The sequence below is a fragment of the Urtica dioica genome, chromosome 8 (genome assembly GCF_054948205.1).
Source record: "Urtica dioica subsp. dioica isolate 48M chromosome 8, U.dioica_male_clone48M_v1_H2, whole genome shotgun sequence".
In the NCBI taxonomy this organism is placed as follows: Eukaryota; Viridiplantae; Streptophyta; class Magnoliopsida; order Rosales; family Urticaceae; genus Urtica; species Urtica dioica.
Window position 1 is genome coordinate 36,396,424 of NC_142763.1, and position 18,121 is coordinate 36,414,544.

The 18,121-nt window shown below is 31.8% G+C and overlaps 1 protein-coding gene across 1 annotated transcript; it reads left to right on the top strand.

Annotated features, from left to right (window-relative positions):
- The first annotated feature begins 5,485 nt into the window (after positions 1-5,485).
- Positions 5,486-15,395, top strand: LOC149389578 (uncharacterized). The gene is made up of 14 exons (XM_089623752.1): positions 5,486-5,739; positions 7,398-7,509; positions 9,866-9,978; positions 10,977-11,099; positions 12,392-12,600; positions 12,810-12,885; positions 13,249-13,335; positions 14,094-14,174; positions 14,356-14,388; positions 14,524-14,577; positions 14,660-14,701; positions 14,804-14,882; positions 14,978-15,048; positions 15,168-15,395. The coding sequence occupies exons 1-14, from the start codon at positions 5,572-5,574 to the stop codon at positions 15,234-15,236; spliced, it is 1,317 nt and encodes a 438-aa protein (XP_089479878.1). The 5' UTR covers positions 5,486-5,571; the 3' UTR covers positions 15,237-15,395.
- The last annotated feature ends 2,726 nt before the right edge of the window (positions 15,396-18,121 follow it).

Sequence of the window (18,121 nt, forward strand, 5' to 3'; positions counted from 1 at the left end):
AGCTATAGAACGCTCCAATCCAATCGCGTACTCCTTGCGTTGTCTTGATGAAGGACTCGATGTGATGACACCTTAGTCTTCCGAGACGTAATCTCCGAGACGAATAAGAAAGATGAGTGGGCACAGTCTTTATCTCACTAGATCACGAAACTAGGTGTTTCGAGATCTCGCTCTTATTTTACTAAGAATGGAAACGAATTTCCGAGGGGAAGAGAGGCAGAAGTGCTCGGCCAATGTAGGCTAGGGAGCACGAAATTTTCACCAAAAATTACTTATTTTTGCCTTCTCATGAACCCCTATTTATAGTAGTAAAAAGGAGATATTCATGGAATCATCCAGAATATTTTATTTCCTTTTATTGCGTTCACATTGGTGGATTAAATCTAGGCCATTGGATCTCAACAAGTGAATCCTACTTTTTCTCTCATCCATCAGATCAATATCTATGGGATATTATTCTCTATTTAAATAGAGAATATTTTATTTAGTGAGAGAATAAAGGGGAATATATTATTTCCCTTTAAATATATTCTCATATATTCTCCTAAATACTTTCCTATAAATAAGGAGAAAATAGAGGACAATATCTTATATTATTTTCTCTCCTTTATTTAAGGAACTAAAGAGAAAATATTGGTAAATACCAATATTATAAAAATCGGTTTTTAGGCACACGGCCAAGGGGATTTGCGCAAATCCTAGTGCCAAAACCCTAAATCCGACTTTCATATTTTGTGCAAGGCCCAATTGCTTAAAACCCAATTAATTATTTATTTACTTGGTCCAACAATAAACAAATAATTAATAATTGTTTATTTACTTGATCAAACAATAAATAAACAATTCTACCATAAATATTTATTTAATTCTGCGAATACCCATTTTCCAGAATTAATGCTGTCAATCACAATTACAGCAAGTGAGATCAATAATGATAAACATTATTTTAAGAAAGTTCTTATCCGCCTTTATCAGAGCCGAATCGGGGACTATGGACCTAGTAATAGAAGCTTAACAAATCCGATGAAAAAGACGAAATAGTCATTTCTCTTTTTCCATCGATTCGTCTAATCTTGGTCAAGTACTCCACCTTGTAAGCCAAGACTGAATTCTCATTTATACTAGAAATATATTTACTCATCGTGACGAGTGTCCACTGATATAGTCAGTTCGTGATCAAGATCCTCCAGGTTCAACCCGTGTCAAGAGAAGTCAATTTTTCCGTTATACTTCTTTTGATACATATCAGCCCTAAGCATTGTTGCTTCCCCAGCGAAAGATTCTTTCGAACGTTACTTACTTCGAAAGTGCTAGCAATCTATCGGTTCTGGAATCAACCCTTAGGTGAGTGAACATTAACCTTCTTTCAGGAAGGCTGGATTCCGTATCTGTAAATCACTTCCCACTCGAATTATGCTCTGAGAAAACTCCCAAGACATAAGCTGTGATTAGCATGAATAGCCTTTTAGCGAATGAGTCAAAGAGCTCAGTAACATAACCCAGTGTCCATGATCACTTCAGGATTTAGATCAAGTCTCACTGTGACCATCATAGTGGCCTCGGTTAGTGTGTCGTAACGGTCCTTAAACGACACATCTACACCAAGACCTGTCCAGGTCGTACACTTACCACAAGTGTAGAATGCTCCCACATAGTGATCAACCTTCACCTATGTGTTCCACATATATGACTTTAGATATAGCTTTCCAGGCGTATATCAGTCATCGACCTCGTTTTAGCTCACCGCCCGAACTCAGGTGCCCATCACATGACTCAGTTTAATACGGAGGCTATGGAAGATAGTTGTTATTGATTCTAATTGTTTAGAACTCAACCCACTAATCATAGAATGCTAATAAAGTTATCTTATTATCGAATTTAGTAATCATTTATTCATTATCTTCAAGTGGGCAATATTCCTAACAATTTGTAGCCAAGGGTTTCATCAAGTAGCTGACTTTGATTACTGTGAGACGTTTAGCCATGTTGTTAAAGCAACCACTATTCGAGTCATTCTCACCATAGCCATCAACAGAATATTGGAAAGTGCACCAAGTAGATGTGAAGAATGTATTTCTCAATGGGGATCTACAAGAGGAAGTTTTCATGTCTCAGCCATTTGGGTTTGAAGATCATTCAATTCCTAAGGATGTGTGCAGACTTATCAAATCCATTTATGGACTCAAACAAACCCCGAGAGCTTGGTTTGAAAATTTGCACACAGTCTTGGTTAACCAAGGATTTCAGTTTGCTCGTTCTGATCATGCCTTGTTTACACTTCACTCAAGTTCACTCACCATCTTTATCATTGTGTATGTAGATGATATTCTCATCACGAGGAGTGATGACATTTTGTACAAGCTCTTATTCACAGACTTCATAACATTTTTTCTCTAAAAGATCTAGGAGAGCTGAGCTACTTCTTGAGAATAGAGGTTAAGAAGACTACTGATGATATTCTCTTGTCACAAACAAAGCACATCAAGGATCTCTTGATCAAGACAAAGATGAAACATGCCAAAGCTTTTATTGCACCATTTACCACTGGCCGCAAGTTTCTAAATTATGGTAGCTCACTAGTTGAGGATGTGCAACTCTACAGGAGCACAATTGCAACCTTGCAATATGTTACAATCACTAGTCTAGAACTGACCTTTAGCGTCAATAAGGTGTGCCAATTCATGCAGCAACCTCTAGCAGATCATTGGAAGGTCGTGAAGAAAATCTTGAGATATATGAGTGGCACTCTGACTCATAGGATTCATCCGACTCACTACTCTACTTCAGTCGTGTCATTGAACTTAACTGGCTACTGTGATGCAGACTGGGCATCTGACGGAGTTGATAGGCGCTCCACGTTAGGGCTTTATCCCCTTTTTTGGTGGCAATCCTATCCCCTGGAAGTCCAAGAAGCAACACACCGTCTCGAGGTCTTCCACAGAGGCAGAATATAGAAGTTTAGCCACTCTTGTTATTGAAGTTATGTAGACTGAGAACTTACTCACTGAAATTCACGAGCTCGTCAGTTCTTGTTGTGTGGTGTGACAACTTTAGTACTGTTCATCCCGCGAATCCAGTTCTACATGCTAGAACCAAACATATTGAATTTGGCCTGTACTTTGTGCTCGGAAAAGTACACCAAAAGAAGATTAAAGTTTAACATGTTCTCGCGCTTGATCAAGCAGCTGACGTTTTGACTAAACTCCTCTCTAGCTCTGTGTTTCCAAGATTGAGATCCAAGCTCAAGGTTCTCGACTATTCCACTAGGAGCTTGCCGGTGGGTGTTGAGTAGCAACTCCACATCAGCTCTAGTTAGTCTTGCTTATTAGTCAACTATAGACTCAACCCTAGTTATTTGTCAGTTATTAGTTTGTTAGCTAGAGTTAGAGTTAACGTTTGTAATCTGAAGACTATATATACTTTATTCTTGAATACTGAGAATCTAATGACGAAATCATTATCAAATGCTTCATTCATGAACTCATCATTTCTCTAAGAGTTCTCACATATTTTCAAAATATTTTCGTCGCAACACAGTTGTCAACCGTAATTTGTGTTTTTTGGGATCATGGACACAAAATCGACCATCGACATTTCAACTAACTAATAAATGTATTCATAAACATTTACTTTTATTTTAGTAAAGCACATAAAAGATGTTAATAATTATGTCCGATTCTCAAATTTCTTCAAGGAAGTAATATCAAGTTTGAGGGGAGTTGCATATTAAGTTGATTTGTAAAAATTGCAAGCTTATGGCCGTCCTCAAAGAAAAAATGGCGATCGTCGGAGGCAACGGTTGTTGAAAGAGAGAATATGGAGGTGGTCGGACGCGAGACTGGTGGTCAAGTTTTGGGGTTCGGTGGATTCTTCATTTGATGAGAAAATGGGTTTATGTTTGGTTGTTATTTTTGGGTAGGTGCAGGGGGATTATAGGAATATTGAAATGTTGTTTCTTTAAATTGGTTATTTTTAAAATAAACTTCTAATTATTTATTTATTTTTTTTTAAGAAATTGGTCTGCTTCGGCTATATACGTACCCTGCTCTTTCTTAATATATCTCTGTTTTGGGTATGGAAAAATTAAACATGTATTTTTTTTTACTAATATTCAAAATAATCTACGTCGCCATTTTCATCGACTACTGCAACTTTTGTCGAAATCACTACTAGAATAAAGGGCATTAACAACGTCCTAAAAACGTCTTCAAATATGTTTTACGACGCTGAAAGAAGCGTCGTTTATGCTTAAAACTCCGTTGTATCACACCACGCTTAAGAACACATGGAAGCGCATATACATGGACACCGGCCACCATAACTTTTGATTTTTGGGATTATGGACACAAAATCGGCCACCGACATTTCAACTATTATTGCAGCTAACTAATAAAAATTTATCGATAAACATTTTACTTTTATTTTAGTAAAAAACATAAAAGATGTTAATAATGATGTCCAATAGGGCTATAGTGTGTCTAATACCAAATTTCCCGGATGAAATAAAATCAGAGTTGCATATTAAATTGATTAGTAGAAATTACATGTGATAGCGCTATAGTGTGTCTAATCTTCTTTTTTTTTTTTTTTTTTTTTTTATCATCAAGATTATAGTATTTTTCAAGTTGTGGTAAAAATTCATTTTTCTTGATTTTTACAGTTTTATTTTTTAAATTTTGTATACTGTTTTGGACTATATTTAAGTTTGTTTAATGTTTACTAATTCATTTATATAGAAAATAATTATATACAGATTAAAAAAACAATATTTTTGAAATGATTTAAACATCCACTATTTTAAAAATATTTTACTTTATAAAACTATTCTTATAATTTTACCGATTGTTTTTGGGGGAATTGAGCATATAGCTCATTTAGACCCATCCCCTACATTTAAAATTATAGTTTGATTTTAACAATTAAAAAATAGTTCAAATGAAGATAAGACGTACGTATACGCCGCACTACGAGATACTTAGGCATGGATTGGACTATAATTTTAATATTTTAATTATTGAGTTATAAATTTAATTAAGAGTATCCACTTAATTATGTCATATATTTTCTTCTTGATTTTGGGTATTGATGTTTGGGCTTTAGGAGTTTTTAAGTCCAAACATTGATGTAGTATCTAAATAATGGTTCTGTTTCTAGAAACTAAATCCATTGAGTTCTCTAGGTGATAAGGGTTAAAGTAGAGTTGTGGAAAAAAAAAATCCAAAGAATCATCTGTAGTCATTAATTAGATTAGAGTTGTAATGAAAAAAATCCTAACCATTCATTTTTAAATGTCATTAGTGCAAATAAATCAAGCCAATAATTAAAAGAAATCAATGATATAATAACATAATTAGCTTCCACTTTCTAAAATTTCATCACCCAAAATATAAGCCCTTCTTGATCACCTAAAGTTTCATTCATACAGTTTTGAGTTCTCTCTTCTCTTATAAGAATAGGACGTTGTACTAACAACTAAAAGAAAAAGCACAATATACTTTCCTTGAAGCCTTAATTTTCTCACTTCAGTTTGTTTTGTTGAAAACGTTGGAAAATAGAGAGAGACAGAGGAAAATGGAAGAGAACATTAAGGGTTTGATTCATCTGTATGTGACAATGTTTCTCTATTTTTTTGGAAGCTCCTTAGTCGTTTCGAGTTTAACAGATGTGACTATGTTGGCTCTTTGTCCCGGTAGAGACGAGTGTTCTTATGCTATTTATCTCTCCGGATTTCAACAAGCGGTATGTGAAACCCACCCTTTTATTTCATCCCATTTTATTTGTTTTGTATACGTCTTCTTCTTCTTCTTCTTCTTCTTCTTCTTCTTCTTCTTCTTCTTTATTTTATAGTATTCTCATCATCGTAATGCAAAGGAGCTCTCTCTCCCTCTCTCTCTCTCTCTCTCTCTCAATTAGTGAGACTAGGAGTAGGAGGGGAAGTGTTCTTACATCTATTATTAGCTATATATGTTCTTGTGGTAGATCTCTGAATTTGAGTCAAGATTAAGACTATCTAGCTAGGTCATTCTCTTTCTCAAGATATTAGAGGGTAATTAAAATTATCTGGTGATAATTAAAACCCAGTTTCTATCCAGGAATTATTAGAGGAAGGCTTAAAGTATTTAATTAGTGCAAAGAGTTTGGCTTGATCTAGAGCTGCATAACTGATGGGAAATGAATAATCCTTGAAAACTAAGCGGGTTCTTGAAAGGGATTTGTTTTGGTATTTAATATTGCTGTTTTTTCTTTAGTCATGACAGTTACCACTTATTATTTCGTTTATCATTTCTACAAAAAGATTTATCTCGTGTTTTAAAATATACCATTTTTTAACACGTACTTGTACTTTTGAGTTTTGCGCTGTTAACTTGTCACTCTAACTAGCCATGCATTTATAGTTAAACATGAAGTAGTCATCACCTAAATTTTCGAACCACCAGGTCAGATATTCATCACCCACCCATCTAAAAATATTATAATTGATTTCTACATTAAAAAAAATGGAAACGTACGTAACGAATCTCGTTTTCCGTTAATAATATATAGCGTACTTTTTAATCTTTGTACGTAAGTAGTAAAAAAAATATGGTCCCAATTTTTTTATTTTTTATTTTTAAAGAGAAAGCCTCGTTAAATAGATAAAATTTGGATCATATAATAATATATTTTGTAGCGTTAGATAATAAACTCCATTTTTTTTTATCTTTTAAATTTAGTATCCTTCATTTATCCATCTATTACTTCAGATTTTTCTGGCCTTTTGATAGACACTCGGCTAAGGGAACAAAACTTGAATGTGATCCAAGGGAAAGAAAACAAATGTTATGCTATACGTTATGTTTTTTTTTATATAATATTTTTTGAAAGACAACTACGTTATGTTATCTTATTTTTTTTTAAAATTGGTTTGAAAGAAGAGCTGAAAAATACAGTATATTGAAAGAGCTCACCCAGAGAAAATAAAGTTAAAAAATTAATTCAATAAAAATTAAACAAAAAAAGATAATAGAAGAACAAGAAGAAAGAAAAGAAAAAAAAAATTGATTTGGGTAATAAGAAGCAGGAAAAAAACCGAAAGAAACATATCCTTATTTTTTTTTTTTATTGTATTAAAATAACTTGTTTCTATTTCACCATCATAGCGTATATTTTTTTTCTTCTAGATATACATGACTTAAATAATTAAGGACAACAAATTAATTTGATAGTAATCTGAATATTATCTGAATAAATACAATATTATAATTACAACATCATCAGTTCTAACAGCAACAGTCGAAGCTTTAAATGTATATTATTTTTTCTCTTTTTGTTAAATGTTAAATAGATATAATATATATATATATATACATATATATTTACATATAATTTTTCCATAATGAGAAAATGAGTATTTGCAGATCATAGGAATTGGAATGGTGGTTGTGACACCCGTGATGGGCAATCTATCAGATAAATATGGCCGAAAATCTCTACTCTCAATCCCAGTGACGCTCAACATTATTCCGCTAGGTACTTTCTTTATTACTATTATCGATGATAATTATCATGTAACACGATGGTGAAGTTTTTCTTATTCTTATTGACAAATTTATACACATAAAAAAAAACTATTTAAATAAATTTACTATTAGTAAAATAGTCTAAGTATTTAATTTTTTTTAGTAAAATAGTCAAAGTCACGTTGTCTATTTTCTTTTTTTAACATCATCAATAAAAATATCGTCATGTGTATAAGCAATTAACAGCTGTGATTTGTTTTTACTGAGATGTGGTCAAAAAATTAATTAACATCTGGTACTTGCAATTTTTGACAAATACTAATTTTTATTAATAATTTTAGAAAAGTCTTCGCTATTTTGAAAATTTATTACTTTTAGTTAACTATTTAGCTATAACAGTTTTACTTTTAATTCTATGTAAACAGATATAGGTAAATATATCATTACGATTCATATATTGATTTAAACACACTAAAATTGTATAATTTTATAATGAAATTTAGACTACAAAAGTATATGCTTTTAGTTTTTTCAGATATTCATATGATGAAAGGTTTATTAATTAGTGATTTTTATATGTTTACTAACTATGTTTTTTTTTTTTTTATGAGTAAATCCTTTATATCGGAGTTCTTGTGTAGTGATAGTTCTTCTTCTGTAATAGTTAAAATAGCGGGAAATGATTTATGGCACGAGGAACGATTTTGAACGACCCACTCAGAGAACGCCACGTGTCTCCCAAAAGTGATAAGGAGACACGTGGCGTTCTCTGAGTAGGTCATTCAAAATCGTTCCCCGTGCCGAATAGCATTAGCAGGAATAGTCTTTGAGTTTTTGAGCTATAGATTATGCTTTAAAGTAGTTAGTGCATAGAAATACTTTATGCTAGCTTTTTTCTTTTACTAAACAGTTCACAACTTGAAACCTTGTTTAAAACGTACATATATATACGGTATGATTACGCAATATTAATTTTTAAATTACTCAATTAAGTTATATATAAGAATATTAGTTAGACACACACACACACACACACACACACACACACACCAAGTGGTTTGCTGAGTCGTTGGTCTGATATCAAATCACCATTCAAAATACTTTATGCGCTTACTCTTAATCTCTATCATACCTTTCTATTTGGTTGGTGATCTCATCATCCATATCAACCTGAAAGGATTTTTCATTTATTATTTTATAGTACGCATGGTTAAATATCCCTTTATTGTATTTATTTATTTATTTTCCTAGTGAAAGTCTTAACTGAATCTCAATGCATATACATGTCAAAAAACCAAACACGATGTACGTGATACTTCAGCATATGTGTGTGTGTGTGTGTATATATATATATATATATATATATATATTATTTCATTGTCTCGGTTTAGTGCTAGTTTTCAACAAGATTATTAATATCCATAAAATTCAAGGTATTGTAGTATTTTCATATATTTTAATTAAAAATAAATAAAAATATTTCATATGTGTGTGGTGTTTTATTTTTTTCAAGGAAATGATTTTGTTTTTAAAAACAGTAAAAGCTTATAGTTTTATGTTCTTAAATTTTACTATAAACCTATGAAATTGACTTTTGTCTTTACAACTTTTAAGCCAGAATTATTCTCTTGCGTTAAATAATAGAAATACATATATGTATATTTAAGCATAATTACTTGTGCCCTAAAAAAAAAGAGTCTATTTTACCGAAAAGTTTAAGAAACTTGTACTTGGTTGACCTACAAAGGTGGAATAAGAGGGTGATTAAAATTAACGATTGCGGTATCAAAATTATTAGAAGAAAAGTGACATAAATTAATAGTAACGTAATTAAAGCTATGTGGCCCAATTATATACAAGTCTACCTTTTAAATATGTAACATATGTTATATTTAATGGACGTTATTCATTTACATAATTCTTTATTAATAAACTAAAAAGTTAGCGATTAAGTATCTGCCTATTCATTTATAACAGATTTATTATATACATGGTTCAAAATCAGGGTTAATTATAGTTCTTTGTATTATAAGTCTATGATTGTAACAAACGATCATAAAAAAAATAATATCTTTTGAGTAATATATTGTATTCTATTTAAGGGCACTTCTACCCATCGAACTAATTTTTGTTTTTACTATTTAAAAGTCAGATTTGTCAAAATATTTGAGGTATCAATATTGTTACTTCTAATTAGTTAAGCTTAAACAAAAGTATTTATTTCATTAATACAATCAACATATTTAAGTGTCGTTAGCTCATTTTTATATTTAAAATTTGAGTATGTATTAAAAAATTGACGAACAGAATTACAATATTATATTTTTCTATTATGTGATATTGATTTATTAATTTGGTTGGGACAGCAATTCTGGCGTATAGCCGATCAACAAATTTTTACTACGCCTTTTATGTGACAAAGACTATAACCGGCATGATCAGCGATGGAAGCACTTCTTGCCTTGCCCTTGCATATGTGGTAAAATCACATAACTCCTTATAAATATAAATTTAAGAAAATGAAACAGAATTCTGATACACAATGTTATAAACATATTTTTATTTACACTAAATAGACTTAACCTTCAATGCTTTAAATGTACTGCTTTCTTGCCTTTTTTTTTCTTCTTCTTAATATCATTCATCTCTTTCATTTTTTGTTACTTGATAATCACATTCAAACTTCGTATTTGAACGAAAAGCATAAGTTTAGTACAGTCAATTTAAGTTTGAACCAGCACTTTTCAATGATTTCTATTAGAATCCATCACATTTTTTGTATGGATTTTGACGAATTTAGTTAGTATCTATTTGATTCCAATTTTAAATTATAAAACATAAATAGTAATTTTACTAATATTTTGTAATGTTTTTAAATGGACATAAATGGATACTCGTTAAGCTCCCCTAGTATTAATAAATAATTGAGAAAAATAAATAATTTTTTTGTGTGTAATTCCATCATCAGAAAACGTCAGAAGAAGTGGTATACGATTTCTATAAGATTTCAAATTAATTTCAACTGTTTTCAATGTCTTCCGATATTTTTCCTACTACTTATCCAAATATTCTCAGTAGGCATCGAATTTCATTGGAAAACAAGAAACGTGTTTATGAGCGCACTTAAACTTTACTTTTTATTCAAAAACAGAATGTGATTTTGGTCTTTTAGAATGGAAAGATATACAAACTAAGATATGTGAAGAAGATTAACAGAAAAATATAATGTGAGGAAAAGAAAAAAATATGAAGTATTGAAGGTTAGGTTAAGGGTATATAATATATTCATTCGAAAATAGAAACATTTGCATATAGTTTTCCAATTTTAATTTTAAATATATATTTGTATATATATATATATATATATACATTTTTTTAATTATCAATATAAGGTATTAGTGTGTAGAATTTTTGCACATTTGTCATTCTAAATTTACGAGGATAATAAGAGAGAAATTTCTCATTGAATGTGATTAGGCGGACAATGTTCCAGTGGGAGGAAGAGCCTCAGCATTTGGAATCCTGTCTGGAGTCTTATCAGCTTGTTTTGTTTGCGGAAACTTTACGTCTCGTTTTCTCTCCACAGATCACGCGTTTCAGGTGTCTATTTCTTACCAATCAAAATTATTAATAATACTAATTTTTATCATAAATATCATACTATTAACCATGGGCGGAGCCATATATAAAACATAGGGCATGTTCAAAGTTCAAACGTGAAAAATAAAATAAATTATGAATACAGCCATATTGAAAAAATACATTAACTGGAAAAATTAAAGCGAAGAAGAGTTAAGATTAAATTCTAGAAAAATCAATTGAAAATTTTAATTATAAATAAATTTAGAAGGGATCAAATATAAATTCATTAGATAAATACAAAAGTAAAGCATTTAAATATATATATATATATATATATATATATATATATATATATATATACATAAAAGAAAGTTAATAGTAGTGTTCTCACGTAGATAATATAGTTGAAAGAAAAAAAAAATTGGTATCATGCGATTTCATTGGATTTCTCCAAATTACAACGAGGTTTGACAGTGGTAGACCGATGATATATTTTTAAAAGAAATTAGTGAAAAGTATTTTTTTTTTCTCAAAGATGTCTATAAATTCTCAATTCAAAATTAAGTCATGTGGATTTTTTTTACCAGAAAAAGTTGGAACAACATCCGTACAAATTGATTCTTTCTTATACATGAACTCAAGAACAACTTTTCATGATACTTTTTATTTTTATATTTTTTAGAGCAAAAGAATTAGTAATTAAAAGTACTTGAAATAACTACATAAAATGATGATAAAAGTACTATTTGGGTTACCCTATCTAAAATATACCTTTAGTTATTTTAAGATGAAAAAAATCCGAAAGCCATTCAATACTTTGTCATTATATTTACTTATTGATTCATAAGTTTTTGTAAAGGAATTTTGTTTTAGGTGTGACTCGAATACACCAAGGCAACCCATTGTGGACCAGCCACATTTAAAGTTAACACTTGATTATTAATTTTTTTTTTTTTACTTTTTTTTTTTTATGTTATTATGTTGTATCTTCCGGCTACAGCAAAAACTAATAATGTCATTTTCTAAACGACCAAGCAAGGTACTATAAGGATCTTTTATATACTAGTTGAATATACGCGTTGGAGAGAGAGAGAGAGAGAAAAATGAAAAGAAAAAAAAAACTAAAAACCGTCACGTGTCGCCGCTTGACGAAGTCACGTGGCGGACTCTGGATGAAAGTGGGAACAAAAGTTCTCTTTATTATCTATGTTATATATATATATATATATTATTTATATATTCGATTCGTTTAATTAATATTTTACATTTATATATTGTTTTTTTTTTACTTTCTGGTGTGATGAGAAAAGGCGGCTGCGTTGGTATCAATGGCTGCAGCTGTGTACATGAGAATTTTCCTCAAGGAAAGCATTCATGTTGACCATCATAACCATGGTTTGACCAAAACCTTACTAAAACCCGAACACGACATCGAAAAAATACCCGCGCCACCGCAAAAGACGAGTGCATCGAAGAAAATTCCAGCCATCAAAGATCTTCTTTGCTTGGTCAAGAGTAGGTAATAAATGAACCAAAAACTAAAATTACACATTTTGATTATTTTTTATCGATACAATTTATTAAAAAATAAAATAATGCTTTAGACTGTTCCATGAAATAATTTATTTTAGGTGATTGACGACTATTTACAATGAATAGATTGTTTCCGAAATTAAGACCCTTTCTATTTATAAGACCTATAGAATGACATGAATTTCTATTTTGCAGCAAGACATTTTCACAAGCAGCGGTAGTGTCCTTCTTTCATAGTGTCGGTGATGCCGGGTTACAAGCTACAATGATGGTAATGTGCAGCTCGAGAAAAAAAAAACCGTCGTCCAAAATTCAATATATCATGATATACGAATCGTGTTATTATAAAATAAAATGGGTTTTTTTATTTATTTATAATAATATCGAAAATGTACCGGTATAGCCAGACAAGCATGTTAGGGGCTACATAAAATTTCTTTTCTTAGAAAGACTAGTCTGAAATTTTGCGACGTAAACTGAAAAAAGAAAAAATATATAGTAGTAAAAATGTTATTTGGATATTTTAAGGGGTTAAGCATAGTTTTTTTTTTAATTTTTTTTATTGATTTAATAGTGCTGAACGTGTTATTATTTGGATGAAGTGTCGATATTGAATTTCTTAACTCCGATGCAGTATTTCTTAAAGGCTCGTTTTCAATTCGACAAGGATCAGTTTTCATATATGATGCTAATTACCGGTGTTGCAAGCTCGATTTCTCAGGTATTATTTTACATGCCATTTTTTATGGATTTGTTTTTCGGGCAGAAAAAATTATATCTCTTTGTAATCAATACAAGATTAAGACCGCATAAAATATACCTCCAGTTTTCACATAATGTCACAATCATCTTCTCAGTTTCATGACCATATTAATTAGTTTTATCGCCGTATCATAAACTTGGCTTCAGTTAAACATTTTTATATAAATGTCTATGGTATGTATCAACACTTTTAAAATCATTCTTTAGTCAACAAGTTTCTATTTTCAATATATATATATATATATATATATATATATATATATATATATATATACTTTTTTGTTTAAATATTTCTTAAAACTCCAAAATAATTGAAACTAGACTTATAAATAGTCAAAACTTTGTCTAAAACTGGTGAAATAGCTAAAAAAAAAATTATGAAACATCTTCAAGTAGGAAGAGTCAATAAATTTTTGACCCTGCCAAGAAGTTATTCTTACAATGGTAAACTTCTTTTATATGTGTCAAGTTTTTTTTATTATCAAGCGTCAGTTTTATTTTAAAAAAACGTAACATTGACTATTTTGTTAAAAGCTTACAATACTAGAAGTTTTATTAATAAATCAGTTTCAACTTACAAGTGGCCATTCTTAATTCCTTTTCATGCGCGCTGTTGACCGATGGATAATTTAGTAAGAAAATATATAATTTATATTTCCCCTTACAATATATTGTATTATTTGGTATAAATATGCTGTTCTTTTAATTTTCCTACAGCTCTTCTTCATGCCTCTTGTGGCACCAATTTTTGGAGAGGAAACATTGCTCTCTTTCGGGCTTTTCGTCGGGACTATAAATGTATGTGCCTTTTACTGTCACTATTACGTTTAATTTTATTTTATTTTTCTTTCAATCTTACACTATTACATTATGTAATAATTCGTCGATCGACTGGATTGAACTATTTGAATTTATTTTTATATAAATCAACATTAAAAATATAAAATACTGACTATATGCTTACCGAATTTTGGCTCAGATGGTTATCTTCAGCGTATCATGGTCGGCTTGGGTAATTTATCCTCTTTAAATATAGTAAAGAAGTGTCCAGATTTTATTAATAAGAAAATTTCAATTTTCACTTGTTAAGTTGTTTACAGCTATAAGCTTAACTATACAGTTTTATTTTCTTCCCAATATCTTTCAGGTACCTTATATAATTTCAGGGTTTTCTGTTTTCTCCATGTTTTCATATCCTACAGTAAGTTTTATTCCTTAATTTATTTTGTATGATATATTTTGTGTTACATTTTACGTGAAAAATCTTTGGCCGCGCGTCACAGGTCCGTAGTATTGCATCAAAACAAGTTGGCCCTGATGAACAGGTATATATTTCAGATTAAATCTGCATAAACCATGATTTTATCATCTTGGTTATTTTATTTAACTGACAGAAAACCAAAATATATATATATATATATATACAGGGTAAAGTTCAGGGATGTCTTTCCGGGTTAAGCTCTTTGGCCACCATTATATCTCCGTTTATTTATAGTCCTTTAACAGGTTTACTCAATTCTAGATACCTAACAATAAACTCTCTTTCAATCATAAACTACAAAGATTATGCAAATGTTAACCTTTTCATCTTCACATTTCAGCGCTATTCCTATCTGATAAAGCTCCATTTTACTTCCCCGGTTTCAGTATTTTGTGCGCTGCACTCGCTATTGTAAGAGTCTATAAACCACAAAAATAAAAATAATAATAAAAATAAAAATCTCTTACTTTATTGATATATTTAGTGGACACTAACATTATTATCATTATCTTGTTTTTTTTTGGGTGTAGGCCATTTCCTTTATCCAAAGCACTATGATAAAACCGGGTCCTTCAATAAAATCAGACCAACTGAACTAAAGATCAGATGAGTGGGGTTGAGAATCTTCAGCTACCATGTAAAACACATGTGCTTCTACAGCCAAGCTTTATACAACATCGATATATAAATTACAAGATGGAATAATGTTCTTAAACAATGTGTACCTGCAAGCAAGAAATTTATTCTTAGAAATACAATTTACATGAGAGCTTGAGCTAAAAGTATTGGAGATGTACGTTGGTATTTTACTGATTAATATGTTTTAAGATATATATTAGATTAATTAACTGTGGGCTTAATGTATTAGTTGCCTGTAATCTAATTTAGAAGCCCGAATAAACTAATTGGAATATGGTCAAATATGTAGGCATCTTATATTAGACCTTATAGGGCTTTATCGACATCTTAATTCAAGCAATATATAAATTTTTTTTTTTTTTTTACAAAGACATGAAGCATTCCATTAGAATTAGAATAAGGGTAAAATACCCACAAATATAGAATTAGAACATTTTTTTAAACACAACACAACACAAAAAGTTGGATCATCGGATCCAACACTAAGTACTGATGTTCGCCCAATATGTGCTTACTTCCAACAAAATGAAGAACAAAAAATACACACCGCTTCGAGCACATTTTGGCTCTTTCGTAATACACAATAATGATTAATGGAAAGATCCAAATAATTCTTTAATCTGCACAGGTAAAAATCTAACCGAACTCCTAAAGGGACGGTGGCAAACACTACTACAAAATACCCATTAGAAGTCGCTATATTTGCGTCGGGTACATTTTTGAGTGACGCACAAAATAAATTTTTCAAACTCAGTTGACGTGGCGCGTTGTGAGAGGTCCAGGTGGTGTAGAGTGTGTGTCGCTTTATCATAGAGCGACGCTAGATTGGGAAATTCGGAGGTAAAAACGAATTGGACGTCGCTTACTGCACAGAAGATGCGTAAAAGAAAACGCGTGAAATGGGAACCTGACACGTGGCCTGGCGTCGCTTTTTTTTTATAGCGATGCCACATGTCAGGGGGCATCGCTTTCTTTTTGAGCGACTCCAGGTGTCAGAGAGGAGCGTCGCTAAAAAAGAAAGCAACGCCAGGTATTTTAAAATACCTAAACAATCTCCACTACTACAAATTAACATATTGGGTGCGGAAGGGTATTAGGTGCGACATGTCGCACCTAATAGTCGCACCTAAACCAATATTAGGTGCGACATGTCGCACCGGATATTCATCCAGATGACTAAAAATTTCGCTAATGTTTAGTGGTATTAGGTGCGACATTGTCGCACCTGATATAAAAATGTCGCACCGAATACTATTAGGTGCGGCATTTGTCGCACCTAATACCTTTAGGTGCGACAAATGTCGCACCCAATGGTTTTAAAAATTAAAGTTGTCAGCAAATTCCCTCCGAATATTTTTGGATCTAGGAAATCATATTGGGTGCGACAATGTCGCACCCAATATGAAAAGGGGTTATAACTCGACTGAGCCTTCTTCTTCTCTTTCACTCGGTCAAATCTCATTATCACTCTCAGTCTTCTCTCTCTCGCCGCCCGAGTCTCCTCCCTCTCCACTGCCCTCTCTCTCATCGCCGCCGCGAAGTCGCCGTCGCCGCTCTCCTTCAAATCTGCTATCCGTCGTCCCCCTCCACTCCCCGCTCTCCCTTAACCCGCGCCGCCCAGCCCAGCTGTCCGACCAAACGCTCTCAGGTACGTCCCCCCCCCCCCCCCTCTCTCTCTCTCTCTATCTCACCGTCTCTCAATCTCACTCTGTCTCTCTCTTTCTCTTCCAGCCTCGCCCGCTCTCCCTTAACCCGCGCCACCCCGACCAAACGCTCTCAGGTACGTCCCCCCCTCTCTCTCTCTCTCTCACCGTCTCTCAATCTCACTCTGTCTCTCTCTCTCTTCCAGCCCCGCTGGCCGTGACCTGCGTTGTCCGCCCCGCCGCCCGGACCAGCCTTACCCGCCTCGTCGACCGGACCAGTTTCCCGCCCCGAGCCGCGCGCCTCAGCTGAGCCCTCGACGAGCTCACTCCATCCTTGACAACAAGCCCACCCCGCGACCGTAGAGGTATGATTTCCTCTCGTTGATTTTTTTTTTGGAACGTGATTAGTTAGGTTATAAATTTTGGATTAGTGAGATTTTGGATTGGTTAGGTTCGTTACGTTTATGTGAAATTGAATTGAAATGTTTAATTTAGTTTAGTTTTAGATTATCGTAATTATTTGAATTGAAATGTTTATGTGATTGTTACTTAGTAATTTCGTTAGTAAAGTTGAATTGAAATGTTTAATTTAGTTTAGTTTTAGATTATCGTAATTATTTGAATTGAAATTGAAATGGAAATGTTTATGTGATTGTTACTTAGTAATTTCGTTAGTAAAGTTGAACTGTAATGTTTAATTTAGTTTAGTTTTATATTATCGTAATTATTTGAATTGAAATTGAAATGTTTATGTGATTGTTACTTAGTAATTTCGTTAGTAAAGTTGAATTGAAATGTTTAATGTAGTGTAGTTTTATATTATCGTAATTATTTGAATTGAAATTTAAATGTTTATGTGATTTAATTAGTTAAGTTAATTTACTATTTTTCGACGGCTAATTAGTTTACTGGATATATGTTGAGTTGAATTGGTTGTTTAATTTGATTGTAATTTGTTGAAAATCTGATTAATTAGTAATATATATGAATAGGATAGTCTTGGTTGGTTATATATGTGGTTTTTTTTTTTAAATTGCAGATTTTGGTTAGTCAATATTATATGAGAAACTCTGCCGAATTTCTGGTAGAATAAAACGTATTTGTCAGAAATATTAACTATTTCGACAATATATTTTAACGAATTAACTATTTGTCAAAATTCATAACAATTCACTCTAAAACTATTAACGATTCACTCTCAA

Bases quoted from the DNA above. Each gene is read 5' to 3' on its own strand.
- LOC149389578 (XM_089623752.1), top strand. From the start codon at position 5,572: ATGGAAGAGAACATTAAGGGTTTGATTCATCTGTATGTGACAATGTTT. The intron at 12,601-12,809 runs GTAATAAATGAA...TCTATTTTGCAG, and splicing joins CTTTGCTTGGTCAAGAGTAG to CAAGACATTTTCACAAGCAG. The intron at 14,883-14,977 runs GTTTACTCAATT...TTCACATTTCAG, and splicing joins TATTTATAGTCCTTTAACAG to CGCTATTCCTATCTGATAAA.